We start from the raw sequence: 17506 nt of genomic DNA on the forward strand, positions 1-17506 counted from the left end.
GTCTTTGGCAGCCCAGTGCAGAGGGGAGGTTGGCTGTTGCTTATCAACCTGTGCTGTACGCCATGATGAGGCAGTACTGCAGTGAATATATATATACGTGAAAGTGTATGTGTATATATATGTGTATATATATATATATGTGTGTATATATATATATATATATATATATATATATATATATATATATATATATATATATATATATATATATATATATATACACACACACACACACACACACATACATACATACATACATACATACACAGAGTGCAAAGGGTTCAGTTGAAATGTTAGTAAAATATTGTCTGCTGCTAACAAAGCAGTATGCAAATGCCATACCCTGCAAGTGGTTCACAGATGTGAAACAGAATCAAGTGAATGCTTGCAGCTCAGCACGTTTGATGTTAATCAATGTCAACGAAAAGCGTCAATCAGTCTACGAGAAGCATTACACACGGCATTAAACACATACAAGCGTATGAAGATATGAGAATTATGACAGTCAATCAGCATTATGGATTGTATTGTAGTACAAGGAGATCTGTGATCATTTAAAAAGGTCTGGGATAGCAGTAATTCAGTCATTCAATTGACCAGAACATAAAGGGATGTACGTGTGGTATCCTCCTTGACAGAACTCACTGCTGTATGAACCTTTAATCAGCACATATTTAAGGCTTGAGTTAATGAAATACATTGGAAGAGAAGTTCTGATCTAAGCATGAGTTGACATTAGTCCTTTAAAAAAAGGGAATACTTATATTTTTATGGTTATATGAGTTGACCATAAAATGTCATTCTAATTTCCAAGTCATAGAGAAAGATATAAAAAGAGGCCCAGTGCTTGTGCTACAGTATGTAAGAATGAATGTATTGATATGGGATATCATGGCTCATGGCCATACAGACTTCACTGACTCCAGGGGCATGTAAATCAGAGATACATAGATACTCATAGGAGCAGGACAAAATGGGAAATAGCCTCCTCTCCAGCTTGAAAATTATTGTTTGCGAACCAAACTGAGCAAATCTTGTATTTGCCTTGATAAGCAAAGTAGTGTTATATATGTTTGTAAATGGTAAAAATGTATGACTGTAGTGCCAACACACCTTAAAGTCAAACTGGCAACAATACCAGTGAATGATCTGTCCTCCAAACATGCTACTGTCCTGTCTTGTGTATATATTACAGTCCAACATTGATTTTGGCATAAACCGTAAATACATAAATAGTGATTACAACATAGCCTAAATTGTTTATTATCCACATGTAGCTTCTGTCAAGGAGGATCCAGGGCATTCTTCTCCGCGATTTACAGTAATAACCACATTAACCCTGGCGTCCCCATTTTGGGCATGTCGTTATAGGTGGAAATAATCAAAAACAATAGCCTAGGCCATTATGCTTAGTCAGTGTTGCGTGGCAAAAATGGCTCATCTGCATGCTCGCAACGTGTTATGAGCTTGTAGATTGGCATTTTTCGCCTCGTTACAACGGCATACGATGAAGTATAGATCAGGCTTAAGTGGTGCAACCCACTCTCATATCTTGGATTCTTACGTTGACACAAACTGTGGACTGCTCCCTCAGTTTTATTTATATGACTATATCACTGACGTGTGCATCCTTTTTCCTCAAGTGCTGTGTAGAGCTGAATTCAAGTTATTGTATGTTATGAGGAGGGCTGTGTACTGTACTTACCCCGTTCCACTCCACGCTCATACTCACTTCCTCCCCTCCGTCCGGCCCGCTCTCGTACTTCACCGTGTCGGAGGAAGTCAGACTCTCGCGACTGCGCTGCTTCTCGCGCGCCTCCGGCTCGCTCAGGACCTCGGCCACGCGCTGCTTGTGTACGTTGTCCAGTCCCTGGTGTCATCACGGCGGGCGGTGCAGGGCATCACACACGTGCACATACAGGGACATGCACAGACACAGACACACACAGTATACAACAGATAGGAATAAGCACCAGTTCTGTTCAATACAAGAAAACAGGCCATCGGCCGCCTGCTGCTTGTGCACTGTGCCCAGACCCTAACACACACAAATACACACGCATACACAAACACATAGACAGACAATGTACAGTAGATCGCATTAAGTACCAATTAAAGTAACCTGAATTTTTTTTATAAGATAAGCCTTTATTAAATTCACTGTACATTTCAATGTACAGTGAAAGTATGAATAGATATGCATCTAGTCATACTATTCTAGTAGTAATTAGTAATAAAATACTGTTTCCACTGCGATCAAAAATGCAAAACCAGACTGACGATACACACACACACACACAAACACACACGTCAGGGCGGTTCAGGCACATGTACACAAGAAGTGTCCACAATAGTCTTAACTGTGTAAAATTGGTAGTTCTTCTTACAGGAAATATCTTAAAAGTGAGCTAGTAGGCTGCTGTTCTGACACGGAGACACACGCATGCAATTAAAAAATAAATGGGAGGCTTATTTGGCTTGGATTGTTTTAACATGATCCAAATAAGCAGCTTTCTTTTATAGAAGTGTTATCAGCATTGAAACAGAATATGTACCCAGGTCTCCAGAAATGAACGCTGAATTCACAGCCGTTATCCCCTATTTGTTGAATTCAATAAACATGGAGCTGTAATCAATACACTAGATAAATCAGGCTTGTACACTTGCTATAGGGGCGGCCATAGCTGAGTGGTTAGTGAGCCCGCCTAGGGAGCCAGAGGCCCTGGTTGCCCCAGGTACGATTCCAGGCCACGCCAGCTAATGTGTCGATGAAATGAAATTTGTCCTTGAGCAAGACTCTTAACCCCTAATTGCTCACAGGCCCTCATTGGAAACAAGCCCGCAAGGACTTTCATGAACGTCCTGTTAAAAGGAATTATCCTTATCCTTATCCTTGCTCACTACAGCATGTTGCTTGAACGCAAGAGAAGGTTGATCTGGTTATGTGAAGTAAAATGTATAATATAAATAAAGTATTCAAAAGAAAAATCAGTTTGTATATATTGTCTTTCCTCTTTGCACTGAATACGAGGTCCTGTTGTCTTTCCAAATATGATCTGCACAACCTAGTAGAAAGACAACGGCAAACTTAAAGCGCTCTTCACATCTATGAACCAGTGCAGAGATTTTAAACACTATTCATGAACTTGATTTACAAAAAAGGGAGTTAGACTGTAAGGGACAGACTGGCTCTGAGAGGAGGTCGTAGTAGTAGATACTAAAAATAAAACCCAAACTGTCTTTATGTCTTTAAAGCATAATAGCGGTCTATTTAATATTCACTAGCATTCCTCTTCTGAGAGTAACAGTCTGGAAAACAGGACCATTATACAGAACTGGTATAATGAAACCTGGAACAGTGATACTTCAAAACACGCATGCAAGAAAGAGCGAGCGCACACACTTTTCCTATGACCCTGTCTGAAGAATCAATTATTCAGGAAGGGAAAAGTACAGACAGGGGGCTGGACAGACGACTTTAAATTAAAGTGCAGCAGCCTGAGAATCTCATATTCACTTAATGTACCTGGAATGATACAGAGACCTGGAGACTCCAAAATGAGGTAATATAATAATATGAGAACCCCACAAAGAACATATATGCGCTCGTGTTCCAGTTCCAATTGGGTCTGCTCATTTATTTGTTTAATCACTTCCAATTTCACTATTTTATCCTGTATGAGTTCTCTCTACTGATTGGATGAAATTGGTATCCCGACCTGAAAATGTATACTCTATTTACTTAGGGGCTGTAGAGACAGGGAGACCCATGTTACTGAACCAACAATCTATAGCAACGAGTGCTATGGGAATATAGAGCTATTTAACACTTATTTAAACAAATAAATATCACTTAAAAATGACGGGTAAGCAGTTATAGTTGGGTCAGTTAGGTGGTACCTTGCAAACCAATATCATCTCAGTCATCTGACAAGTTAATTCAAATGGCATTCTCTATTAGACATACAGGTGCACAGTGAAAACAACCCTCGCTGTCCATCCTTTTCACTTCAACATGAACAAGCAGGCAACATACACCAAACCCTGACTAGGAATCCTGTGGTAAGACCAGTCAGTCTGCCCAGTGACCACACCTGTTTTCTGGAACGCATGGCAGCTTCCTCCAGTGTCTCCGCCGCTTCAAACTTGCCCTGCCGCCTATAGAGGGCGCCAAGGTTCTTCAGGGTGGTGGTTACAGTGGGGCTGGAGCAGCAGAGGACAAGTGCAGTCAATATAATGAAGGAATAGTAAAATGCTAACTCTCTCTGTGTGTGTGTGTGTGTGTGTGTGTGTGTGTGTGTGTGTGTGTGTGTGTGTGTGTGTGTGTGTGTGTGTGTGTGTGTGTGTGTGTGTGTGTGTGTGTGTGTGTGTGTGTGTGTGTGTGTGTGTGTGTGTGTGTGTGTGTGTGTTGTACAGATGGGTTGGCTGGATAAATGAATTAATACCTGAATACATTCAGTCACTTATCAATATTAGCTGATTGAACAGCCCTTTACAGAAATATACAACATATACAGGATATATACCCCATGACCAGGGGTGCTGGATCTTCATATTATGGAATGGAATCCCTGTGCTATCGATGAGGACATATAACAGGAGGACATTAAGGACCATCTATTACTTTATAAGTAGTCGTGTTTAAAAATATAATTGTCCTAAAAAGTAGGAATGGTGAAATAAACAAAATGTCACCAGTGATTTGCATCCAGGCCAGAGGAGAGCTATTTTAATACCATACCGAACATGGGAGAAGGAATAATCATATTGGATTAAATTAGGTTATTGCCTATTGCCACACTAGCAGAACCAGTGAAAATTGCTTTCTAATTGGCTTGAGGACATTTTAAACAAGATCAAACAACAAAACAACACGCTGTAATGCATGTAATAAATATTGTGTAATTAGATGAAGACGCTCACCTGTCTACTTTACAGGCCTTGTACCAGCCTCCATACTCTCCAAAAGGTGACCCATCCTTCTGTTTTCCCTGTTAGACAAACATAAGCAGCATCATTACAAACATGACTAATTCCGCTTTTTTGCCTTCCATTTACATTTCTTGTCAATCCTTCAACACTTTTGTAATTCTGCTGTGTTGTATCTAATGAGTTGAGCGACCAACCAAGTCAAATTCCTTGTTTGGTGCAAATGTACAAGACCAATAAAGAGCTTCTGATTGTGAAGAAATTAACAGCACTTAAATCCATACGAGGAACGTGGACGCAGTTCATACAATGACTCAGGCATAGGGAGAAGGCAAATGAGTCCATTTCAAACTGTGAGAAGTTTAATACCATCAAAGATAACATGAAAGGGCATTTAGTTGAGGGATTATAGCCGGGTCATGATTCCCTTTCCACAAGTCAAACTAACCCCATAAGCCTTTTAAAAACTGTGACCGTGAATGCACTGCTAACTAGGAGAGAAGGGTCCTCACTGCATCAGCACTAAGATGCTGATAATAAAAGTACTGATCTGCTAATCTAAGGCTTTAGAGAAGTTTAACACTTCTTTATATCAGTTAATACAGTGACTGCCGAGAATAATATATACACTTTATTTTCTCAGGATTACGACCTTGACCAGAATGACACAGGGACATTAAGTTGGCAGGTTTGCTTTAGAAGATCATAGCAGCCAAATGTTTGGATGGATCAATTGAACTGACTCGGTTTTGTAAAGTATTATGCAAATAAAGTTATGAAATCATCACTGGCGCCAAATAGTGCTAACTGCGAAGGTAGTTCAAGTTGAGCAAAGCACCTAATTCCACAGTCTCTGTACCCACCATCCTGCTCCACTATATTATAGTTTAATGGGCATTCATGTGCATGCATTCACCTTGCTCTGCTCCTCTCTCTCTTCAGCATGCATCCAGATTGGTTTGTTCTCATCTGAAAGAGAGAGAGACAGGGAGCGTGTTAGAGAGATACCAAGGGAGTTGGTTTGACACATTAACATGTACAGGCCAAATTGATAGTGAAAGACTGCTTCTTTTAATAACCACATTCTATTCAACAATATGCACATTTCATCATTATGTGCAAATTGTTGAATGAAATTACAGTACTACAGATTCATGATTTTATTTTTAGACAATAACATCCTCGCATTAGCGCCCCAAAATTCCCCTCCTTGCTCATAAAAATAAATAAATTATATTGCTCAGCCCTCTATACCAAAGATGTCAATTTGAGGTAAACATACAGTGTGAGTCAAGTCTGCTGGTACCGGAGAGTATCTGTAACAACTATCATGGAGGTTTGGATAAATCTTTGATTAACTAGCTCACTAGTTGTCAAAGAACTCACTGGCTCTCAAACTCTCTGGTTCTAGGGGGTCCCCGGCAAAATGAGGAACAGTTTAAACACTTTTATTTTTCAGCTCTTTAAAAATAGCCAATCTAAAAGCTCACAACATATCGCGCAGTACGACGGGTCGTGAGCTTGTAGAGCTGCTATTTTTAGAGAAATGTTGACAAATGTTTTCTTATGGGGGTCGCTGGCACAATATAATTTCAAATGGGGGTCCGCGGCCAAATACATATCAATTTGGGTGTCCTTGCCATGAAAATGATTGAGAATCACTGATCTAGCTAATGTAATTCAAATGGATCATATGAAGTACATGAGGCTTAGCCTGAGTTGAGAAGAGGATGAGTTTATTGCATTTAATGCATCACCCACCATTTATTTGACAAAATGATACCCAGTTCACTCTCCTAACCTGTCCTGATCTAACCCAGAGCAGAGGGAGTCTCTGCTGATCAAATGAACATTTTTCACAAGTCAGTAACTGCAAGAAGACAGTCAATGCCCAAGGCTAGAGGAGCCGGAGGAAATGCCAAGCTGTTGGTATTAGCAAATGTACGACAAATCTGGATATACCTAAACAGATCAAAGTGCTGAAGGTTGCATGTAGAGCATATTAATTGTGCAAAGCTAGCAAACAGGTCATCAACATAAAGGTCACGAAGGCTGGATAGGCCTGGTCTGCACCAGGTGGCAAATCTTGAATCAATCTTGGCTGGTTCAAAGAGCTCATTGTTACAAATTTATGCTAAAGGCAGAGAAGTTCAGCTGAACTGTTGTCAGATTTCCAAAGTGCAAATCTCATAATGATAGACTGCCAAAGGACTGACAGCTCAAAGCCCAAAAGGTCACTTTTGTTTATGAGACCATCTCCTCCTCTGCCGACTATGTGTGCAAACTGAAAACTTTGGGTATTTTGTCTGTATGTGTGTAGTCGCATTGTGTGTACGTGCAAGGGGGAATTTTATGTGGATGTATGTGAGAATGAGTATCTTGTCTGTGCTCTATGTGTGTGAGTGGGTATTTTGTGTGTGTGGAGCAGATGGTGCTAGGGGTTAAGAGAGGACCACTGAGGACAAGGACAGCCCACCCACTCAGTGTATGCATGTTTATATGTCTACTCACATTTATTCTGTGTGTGAGAGTGTGAGTGTGTGAGTGTGTGAGTGTGAGTGTGAGTGTGAGTGTGAGTGTGTGTGTGTGTGTGTGTGTGTGTGTGTGTGTGTGTGTGTGTCTCTTACCGTCTACAGAGCCAAACTCCCTCTCATGTGCACGGGTCAGTATCTCTTTGTACAAAGTCTCTGCCTGTTTGAACTTCCCTTGCTTCAGGTAACAGGACGCCTGGCAGAACAACACATCAGCATTAAGCCCTATTTAAAAATAAATTTGCCAATCTACAGGCTCACAACATATCGTGACATGCTGTGAGCTTGTAGCTGTTTCAACATTTTCACCTATAATAACATGCCCAAAATAGTGACATCAGGTTGAGAGCGAGGCAATTTATCAATTTACATTAATTTCAAGTACAGCATGGCTCCAATGTTGCCCTAAAGTACATGTATATATTATACACCTGCTTTAACTTTATTTTCAGACGGGTTACGTCATCAGCTACTTATGTTGTTGTTTACATAATTTATAGCTCTACACATTATTTTTTGAGCAAATTCTTATCCCACAATTTTGTAACCCTATTTTTTCACCCCTATGCCAATGCCTAAGATTGTAATCTCCCTCTGCCAGCCTGGGGAGAGCCCCGAACTGAGTTCATGCTTCCTTCAACTCATGAGGAGAGTTAGCTGACCGCTTCTTATCACCTGACAGGGGGGAGCTTCCCGGGTAGGACATAGCGCATGGAAGGAACACGTTATTCCAACCAGTTCCTTTCCCCTCCATCAGGCGCCCCAGCTGACCAGGGCGCGGGGGAGGCAGTATAGAGACCAGGAGTTCGACCGATAGATAGAACGTTGTATTGTACTCTGTTCTTTAATGACCTAGCAAATTTTATGTACTGGGCAGTGTCAGTGTGCAAAGTGCTTTATAATAATAGCCACTATTTATCTTCACAGGAAAATCCTCAGTGTTCATTTATCCATTTTTAACTCAGAGTTAAGTTAAGAGTGTGTGATTTTAGAGACACTTTAGTCTGCACCCATTCTATCCCATTTCAGTATAAAACGTGCCACCCACTGGCAACTGTAGCCACTTAAGCCACTTAAGTAAAGCCCTCATAAACATGAGAATGAAAAAACAAGTTTGCCATGTGGTGGGGAATGTTTAAGACTTGAGAGTCGAATAGAAGACAACATGGCAGATTTAAGCAGTACACCCATATCTATTCAAACTAAATGGACTCTGAGCTGAGTGTGACTCTCAGGATAAATAAGCCATCCCCACACACAGCATGGAGAAAGCCTGTGTCATGACAGCAATTCATGTCTGCTCTGGATTTTAACATCTTGCTCTCTCTCTCTACAATACATTTGTAATCTACTTGACTGTGTCGGAGGAACCCAAGCCACAGAGTTGGCTGGTAGTAACGTTGTGTTAAACTTAAGGCTTGCAGGCGTCTGTTTACTGTTTTTGGAGTCACTCAAGTATCTTTCTGCTGGGGCAGCTTGGAGGTGGGCAGCATCAGGAGGGCTCAGCTTGGGCTGGCAGCAGCATCAGGGGTTTCTGGCATAGAGGCACTGGAGTCATCAACCTGCTGAATCTGTGACTTTCTGCAAAATATTGCATGGTTTTCCAGGCAGTTGATGTAGCGTTTTCCCTGCACCATTAATCGTTCTTGCCCTTTGGCTCATCCAGAATGACACTGACCCATTTCCCGGTGGCAGAAAAAAGGTGCCACCCACGAAGGCCATGTGGTGCCACAAAAAAGAAAATGCAGAAGACCAGACTACCATACCTAACAAACAGACAGACTGCAAAACAGGGTTGTCATACCTAAAATTATAATACCCCTCCAACACCTCCCCAGAGTGACCAGCTAAACCCACACTCCCCTCCCTCTCAGAGACCGGAGGCCTCCACTTTAATGTAGGAAAAAGGAAAGATTTTTACAAGCCATAAGAGCAGATGGAATTGCTGTCATGACAAAGGCTTTCTCCAGAGTGTGTATGGGGATGGCTGTGTGAACGTCGAAGGTGCACAGTCACACCCTCCCAGCTCAGAGTCCATTTAGGTTGAACTCAGGCCAGGTGTGACTGCTTAAAATCACCCACACCACAAACACTGCTACTGTTAAATTACTGCATCACTACTATTATAGATTGTCCACTGTTCAGCTTCATTCAATGCATGATGTTATGCAAATAAAGTTATCACTGTTCTGTTTTAGCAGTATCGTCACCACTCACCAGTATTAGTATTAATAATAAAATTAACAATCAACGATTGTATTTTGTATTATAAAACTAAACTAAACAAAAAAAAGCACCACCACACCCTGATCCATATATACTATTTAACACCTTAAGCCTATTTTATACTTCGTGGAATGTGTCGCATGCCGAAAATAAAACCCCTCACAACGAGAGCTTGTAGATCCGCTACTTTCAAACATTTTCTGATTTCTATAATGGCATGGCTAAAATAGGGACGCTGGGTTTAAAGTGGTTTTAAATACTATTCTCTACCATATAACTTGCTTGTCCTACAGTGGATCTCTACATGTGCATCCTTCTCACCAGGTTGTTTTTGGTCTTGGCCACGTTGGGGTCGTCAGGGCCCAGTTTGGTCTGGTAGATCTCCAGAGCTCTCCTGTAGTAATATTCCACCTCCTCATACTTGCCCTGGTTCTGACACAGCAGGGCCAGGTTGTTCAGCTGCTTGGCTACATCAGGGTGGTCCTTCCCCAACACCTGGGATAGATAGACGGAAGGAAGGAAGAGTTATTAGAGTGGGAGGGTAACAGGGGGTTTAAAACAATATTGGCTACCAGTGTTAGTGGTAGAAGGGGTTGAAACAACACAGACATAAAAACAAAACGCACAACAGATGTTATGACACTGCTTAACAAACGGACAATTGAATGTAGAAAAAAGCTACTTTTAACTCTGACGGTTATTTCTTTGACTGTTATCTAGCTTTATCTTAGATATGCTATTTTGGGAAATTCTGAAAATATTAATTTGAAAAATATCACCTATTATTGCATAGGGATACCAAGTTGAAAGTGGTGAAGTTAAACCTTACAGCAACATATTCATCTCTGCACCAATCCCTACAGTAAACAACAGGTATTTTTAGCACAGACTGCCCAAGCGGATATTGAACCCCTGACACCATCAACGGGAAGGGTACCAAGTGCTACCCACTGACCTACACAGCATGACAGCTTTTGACCTGTGCCAGGGGTTTGGACTATTGACCTGCCTGATTAAATGACATCTCAATAAACAAACGCAGAAGCACAGGTCTGGTAATCTGTCATGTCTGACAGGTTGCTCTCACAGGAAAAGGGGGCATGCAGCAACAAGTTCCACTGAAAGGACTTTTAAGCCTGCCACTTTGTTGCTGCTTTATTGTTGCTAATGTGAACACAGCATTAGTGACACTCTCCCTCTTTCCTCTCCTTCCTCAGATCATTTCTGTAGTAGGGGAGTCTACTACAGAAGATAATCCGACAGCCCGGCTGTCAAATGCGGGAATAGATTTCCATATGCCCCACAGAAAGCCTCTGGAATTATATTGGTACTGATCTCGGTTTATTGATGGGAGAGATGCTCCAGAAGTCACAGCTGCTGAGCTACACATGAGCCTTTTTCTCTGACAAAACAAAAGATGAAAAGCATCTGCACACAGATGTTTTTTTGAGTGTTTGAGTGTTGTGCAGGATTGAATGTGATGAAACATGCATTAAGAACTGTACAGAGAAGTAAAGCAGCAGATTGCTGGCAGAGGATTTATGAATTCATTTAAAAAAGGTGCATCTTTAACCCATTAAGACCTGTGGCTGATTCTACAAATGCCCTCTAAATCAGTAGTTCTCAGACTTTCAAGATTTTTCAAAAATGTTCAAAAATAGCAGATATAATGTACAAGCTCGCAGCGTGCTGGTTTAATCCGGTTTTAATGGGTTAAGTTCAGCAGCATTTGGAATAAAAACTGGAAGATGACATGCCCTTAAACACCTTCCATTTCCCTTCTCCCCACAGTAAAATCCTCTGTGTTAAATGATGCATTGGAAAGTCAGAGAGTGTACAAATGTAACCAAATGGAATGGACCTGTAAGGGTCCATTTGATACTGAGGATTTTATTGTGCACCCCTATCTGGGGATCAACTCTGCACCTACAAGCTTAGAAATAAGAGCTTGCTATAAAAAGACCAAACTCTGGGGAGAAAAATCCTCCTGATTCAGCGACTGCGGGTCTACATCCCCCCAATCCCTCCTCGCCTGTCAGCAGAGAGCTTGGTGGCAAATCTCTCGGCTTATGCAAGAACAGTTATCATATGAATTTAAGGAGCATAAAGTAAGAAACCGCCTCAGCTAAACCAGAGTCCACATCTCATTCTCACAGGAGTGACAACAGGAAATAAGAGATAGAGGTGGGAATAAGCCCAAGAGTGACAAATAAAGGGAAAATAAAAAGAGACATTTCTCCAAATTCTAGGACTGCTGAGCAGAGCCTTTTATATGGACAAACTTAAAGGCAAGCCAAAATAATGAATCCTCCAAGGACTTAAAGTCCTCCAAAGTCAGACATCTTGGACAGTGATGGGAATGGGGTACTGGGGCCTGGGGACACAACTTGTCAAGTTATAACAATGGACATCAAAAACAAGTAATCAAGTAGTTTCCTTGGCTGTTGCTTGGTTCTGCTCTCCTGGGCTGTGCTGCACAGGCCTGGACAACGGAGGAACCAGGGAAATAATCTACTCTGTGCCCAGAACTATGGGTGCCCGGGTGGTCATCCTGTGACCCACCTGCAACATCGGGTTTGAATCTGGCTCAAAATATGTCATCTCTGACATATTTTGGCAGAGATGACAAATGACAGATGACTGTATTATCACCCAATAGACCAGAATTAAAATAATTTTCCAAAACTGTCAGGGAATATATTTTTTTTTACCTTCTCTCTGATCTCCAGAGCTCTCTTGCACAGTGGCTCTGCTTCCTTGTACTTCCCTCTCTTCCCATACAGTACAGCCAGGTTGTTCAGAGTGGCAGCCACCTGGAGCGCACGCGCACACACACACACACACACACACACACACACACACACACAAAATAGTGGCCAAAGTGGCACACATGCATACATACACAAATATACACAAACAAACAGACATGAACGAGAGTTAGTAATTGTGAAAGGCTTGTTCAAGCCTGGGAGGGCAGAGTGCAATCATAATCACCCATGTGTGCAATGTGTGTGCAGTGTGTGGGTTGTATGTGTGTGTGACCACAGAACCACATCACAGCTGCACAGTGCCACTGATCTGGTGAACGAGTAAAAGAGGAATCAGGAGTTGATTCTGTGTGTGCGTGTAGAAAAGATCATTTGATCCCAATCAGTGGGGGTGATACATATCCACCGCATCCAAGAGAGTGGGGGGCGAGAGGGGGACAGAGAGAGAGATAGAGATAGACAGAGAGACAGAGAGAGAGAGAAGGAGGATGGAAAGGGGGGGACAAGAGATTCAACATTTTCATAAACCATTTCAAACATCAAAGAAAGTGTGACTCATTACCCATCATGAATTGGTGGCATTGTGTCAAAGAAAGCAGGAATTCATGATCATAAAATCAAAGAGGGGGAAAGGAAAATCACTTCCTTGCAGAGAGAAAGGCCTGGTGATAGGATAGGAAGTGGGAGGGGAGGAGCCTAACCTCAGCTCCACCCAAAAGGAAGTGATGAGGGTCCAGGGGGCGGAGACACAGGCCTGTCAGAGTTAAAAGAGTTAAATAGACCATAAACTAATCATGTCCAACTATGTCCCTGCCAATCTGGACACCAGATGAAAGAACCCAGGGGTCCCCAGTATTTTTCGTACTAAGGACCCCTTTCATGTACCGTAGTAAATGATTTCATGGACCACCGAGTTGGGGGGATGGGGAGCAGAGGGGCTTGGGAGGGCGTGGTTGCGGGGCAGGGGGGCACCACGGTCGACGACGAAATAACCAAGAGAAGAACATAATATGTAGGCCTATTAAATAATATAGAATTTTATACTTGCTTAATGGGGATATATTTATACTGTCCTGTTTATCAGATATTAACCACTTAAACCCTATACTTTCCCCAGTGGTCTATGCTAAGCCCCCTCCTTTTTTTTCCCTCTACACGCAATCTCTTTGCCGAAAATAGCCAATTTATAAGCTTATATGTCAGAATAGGGACGCTAGGGTTCATGTGGTGAAGTTTCATGTAATATAGTACATAAGAAGTGCTTACTGCTGGATGGTCTCTTCCCAGTGTCTTTTCTCTGATGGCCAGAGCATCGTTCAGTAAGTTGGCCGCCTCCTTGTATTTGTTCTGGTCCCTGAGACACACAGACACACACAGATTGACATTCATTTGTCAGCCCCACAACACCTCATATACAGTACACTACACACGTTATCAAACACACCCCAGCATGGATATCTCTGCTGTCGGGCAGAAACCAGCCAACTCCAAAATGTTCATTTTTCAGGAAATGAAAAAAACTGGAGTTAGGAGGTTTTGTTCATCATTGATAAGAACAGCTGAATGGGCCTCCAAGCTTACAATGGGGGTGGAGCCTGGAGTCAGCAAAGCTAGCTTACTCCACCCCCCTTTGGTGGAGTTAGCTGGTTTAGCAGAAAGTTTGAGGTTCCAATGGAGTTAGCTGGTTTTGTCAGAAGCGCTTTTTAATACTTTTCATTGGTTCCATTTTTTTTACCAACACACAGACGTAAAGGGTCTTCAATACCACTGATTTATGGGAAAAAATGCAAAAGCGTCAAAATGGAATTAGCTGGTTTCTGCCCGACAGCAACGATATAATATGGACCAAAACTCTGAAAAGTTCATTTAAATTGATCAAAACATTCTAATTGTTGTTATATTGTTCTTTACAGTTAAAATCTTTCAAAACTTTAAAAAATATATATATAAAAATTTCCTAAGTACCTAAAATAGCAGATCTAAAAGCTCTCAACGCATCGCAATGCAACATGGGTGTGAGCTTGTAGGTCAGCTATTTTCGCTATTCATCGTATGACGATGTATATTCTATGTATATGCTTAAATGGATGATAGGCTAGGTGACAGTTTAAGTGTTTTTAAATTGTGACTGTGTGGAGAAGGGGAGGGTGGGGTAAGGCTTTGAGTGATGTTCACATATTATAATCCACTTTTAGACAAGTTACAGCCATAGCCAAACTTAACTTTAACTCTTTAACAACCAGAGTGTATACATTAAAAATCTCACCCACTGCCAGAGAGTTTGAGATTTTCTTAATTTTTCAAGTAGTCACAGAATATTTATCTCCAGTATGATCGATCCCCTGATGGTTGCTAATCACCGAGGGTTTCACTGTGTGGTTTCACAAATGTCAACGAGGTCATCGCGACCTCGTTGACATTTGTTGTCCGCCTTTGAAAATAGCATGTCTCGACCACAAATATATAGTAAAAAAAAAAAAGTACACAGGAGCCGAGATACAGCATTTTTAAGTAATAAGTTAACCAGGAAGTGAATGGAGCAGTAAATCTTCGGATGGCGTTATCTCTGGTTCTGTGTGAAAAAAAAGCCCTCAAAACTCGTCCAAACTAGTCGTTGGCAGGCTGAGCCATAGCAGAATTTGACGAATTAACTCGTCCATGGCAGGCAATGAGTTAAACATTACAAGGCAATACGGACACATTTCAGACAGGTAGAGTATTCTAGTCATGATGAATTTAAAATGTAAGAATATGTTAAAATGTTTTGCCCTGATTCCTCACAAATGGACAGCACCGACCACATCAACATGTAGAAAGGTGTACTCACCTGTAGACCAGGGCCAGGATATTCAACATAGTGGCCACATCTGGATGGTCATGTCCCGAAGTCTTCTCCAGGTCCTCCAGGGCCTGTTTACAGAGGGGCACGGCCACCTCGTAGCGGCCCTGGGACGCGTACTGGATCACCAGGTTGTGGAGGGTCCTGAGGCGGGCCGGGATCTCATAACCTCCCTGCTGAGCCATAGCAGCAGCAGCACTGCTGTGAGGCTGTTGGACTGTAGAGACAGAGAGAGATGGGCTTAACCACATGAAACCTAGCGTTCTTATTCTGGGAGGGAATGTTAGGCGGAAGAGATTTAGTGTAGAGCAGTGGTTCTCAAAGTTTTTAACTTCAAGGACCCCCATAACAAATTTGGTTCCATTCGTACACTCTCAGAGTTATAGACCTCTAAGTCCATTTGCAACTCTGAAAGAACATTTGCAACCCTATCCAGGAACCCTGAGGGTCCCTGGACCCCACTTTGAGAACCACTGGTGTAGAGGGGAGGGACAAAAGGAGGGGGCCAAGGATAGACCCCTGGGGTACCCCGGTCAATGAAGTATATAAGGTTGCTAAGTGATTAAGTGAATGATTCTCAACCTTTTGCATTTGAAGGATCCCCAGTTTTATATGCATTAGACCAGGGGTCTTCAACCTTTTCAGGCCAGGGACCCCCAAACTGATGGGGAGATGAAGCAGGGACCCCCTACCTCGTAGGGTAGGGGGGGCTACCACATATATTGTATATTTATGTATACAATTGTGTTTTATATTGCCTGCTCCTATAAGCACCTGACCCAGTAGGTGTGCAAAATAAAAAAATCTCTACAAAATATGTATAAACATACCATGTTATTGTGCATTGTGCCTCCATTTATCTGTTTGCTATGGATTCATGTTATGTTTAAAGACAATTTGACATTTTGGAAAAAAAAGAAAAAAAAAATTATATTGTTAAACAAACAACAATTTCGCGGACCCCCTGCAGTACCTCCACGGACCCCCTAGGGGTCGCGGACCCCCTGTTGAAGACCTCTGCATTAGACCATGGATCCGCATTGGATAAAATGTTTATCTCTGGGACCCCAATCTGCACAGCAAAGTCCTCAGTGCTAATTTAACTCGGTGCGTAAAAATGGAACCAGATGGATCCAGCTGGGGACCCTCTGATACCCGTCGGATCCCACGTTGAAAACCATTGGTTTAACTGATCACATACAACAGCAATGCACTTAATGTTTATCTTTTTTGCACATTTAATAGGTTTAAAATGTCTACACGATTTTACTTAGTATTACCTTACTTAATACCATGTATTATATTTGTTGGACAATGTTAGCAGTAAGCACAGTGAGGCGGAGTCTTTCACACAAACATTTCACTGCACATACTTGTATGAGCATGTGACAAATACAATCTATCTTCTATCTATGCAGGTTTACTGGCTTCTGTATAGAATGGGGTCAACATGACTAGAATTCTTTTCATGACTTGTTGTCTGTCTACGTCTGTCTGTCTTTCTGTCTATCTATCTGCAACTAAAGTATCTGTCTGAGTTGGTATCAGGTTTGGTGTCTGTACTACTGCATATGTTGCTGTCTGTCTGTCTGTGTATGTATGTGATGGTGTGCATGCCTCGTGTGTGTAGGGGTGCAACAGTTAATCAAGCGAATTAATTTCATTGATTAAAAACATTGTCCGTTTTAATAAAATAATAAATAAGAAAACAGATCTACAAGCTCAAAATGTGTCACATCTTGTAGATCGACTATTTTTACGCAACACCACTGTAAAAAGTGCTTCTCAATGATTTGATGAATTGGAATCTAAAAAAAGTAAAAAGTAAGTCTATAATTTCAGCCCTTTGTGTGTGTGTGTGTGTGTGTGTGTGTGTGTGTGTGTGTGTGTGTGTGTGTGTGTGTGTGTGTGTGTGTGTGTGTGTAAACCAGGCTATTGGGTTTCTTATTAAAGGACTGTGGTTCTATATTTACTCTGTGTGAGGTCCAGTGGGGTCTGTACCACAGGAGGAGTATTCCTCACTGACCACCCAACCCACCACACAGGAAGTGACACCAGGTGTTCAAAACCACACACCAGAATAGCCTGTCCCTACCTACGCTCATGGCCATAGACAGTGTTTCTTGGCACAGGGAACTGCAATAAAGCACTTTTCACATGTTTAAAATGGACAAAGAATAGACATTGTTCTTTTGGCAGTTGTTGTATATTTA

General features: G+C 41.8%; 1 protein-coding gene across 5 annotated transcripts in view; it reads right to left on the bottom strand.

Annotated features, from left to right (window-relative positions):
• klc1a (kinesin light chain 1a) overlaps nt 1-17506 on the bottom strand; it is a 52756-nt gene that overhangs the window by 14986 nt on the left and 20264 nt on the right. For 3 of the 5 annotated variants that reach the window (XR_013932158.1, XM_080414719.1, XM_080414717.1), the window contains exons 5-13: nt 15282-15510; nt 13721-13808; nt 12398-12499; nt 10008-10181; nt 7557-7656; nt 5846-5898; nt 4924-4991; nt 4095-4203; nt 1706-1870 (exon numbers count right to left, since the gene is read on the bottom strand). Coding sequence is in view for 4 of the 5 variants with exons in the window: in XM_080414719.1 (XP_080270845.1) it covers nt 1706-1870; nt 4095-4203; nt 4924-4991; nt 5846-5898; nt 7557-7656; nt 10008-10181; nt 12398-12499; nt 13721-13808; nt 15282-15510 (1088 nt within the window). In the remaining variant the exon portion in view is untranslated. The remainder of the gene's footprint in view (nt 1-1705; nt 1871-4094; nt 4204-4923; nt 4992-5845; nt 5899-7556; nt 7657-10007; nt 10182-12397; nt 12500-13720; nt 13809-15281; nt 15511-17506) is intronic. The other 2 variants (XM_080414718.1, XM_080414720.1) reach the window with 1 other exon arrangement.

Source organism: Gymnoscopelus braueri (assembly GCF_963280865.1).
Source record: "Gymnoscopelus braueri genome assembly, chromosome: 19".
Taxonomy (NCBI): domain Eukaryota; kingdom Metazoa; phylum Chordata; class Actinopteri; order Myctophiformes; family Myctophidae; genus Gymnoscopelus; species Gymnoscopelus braueri.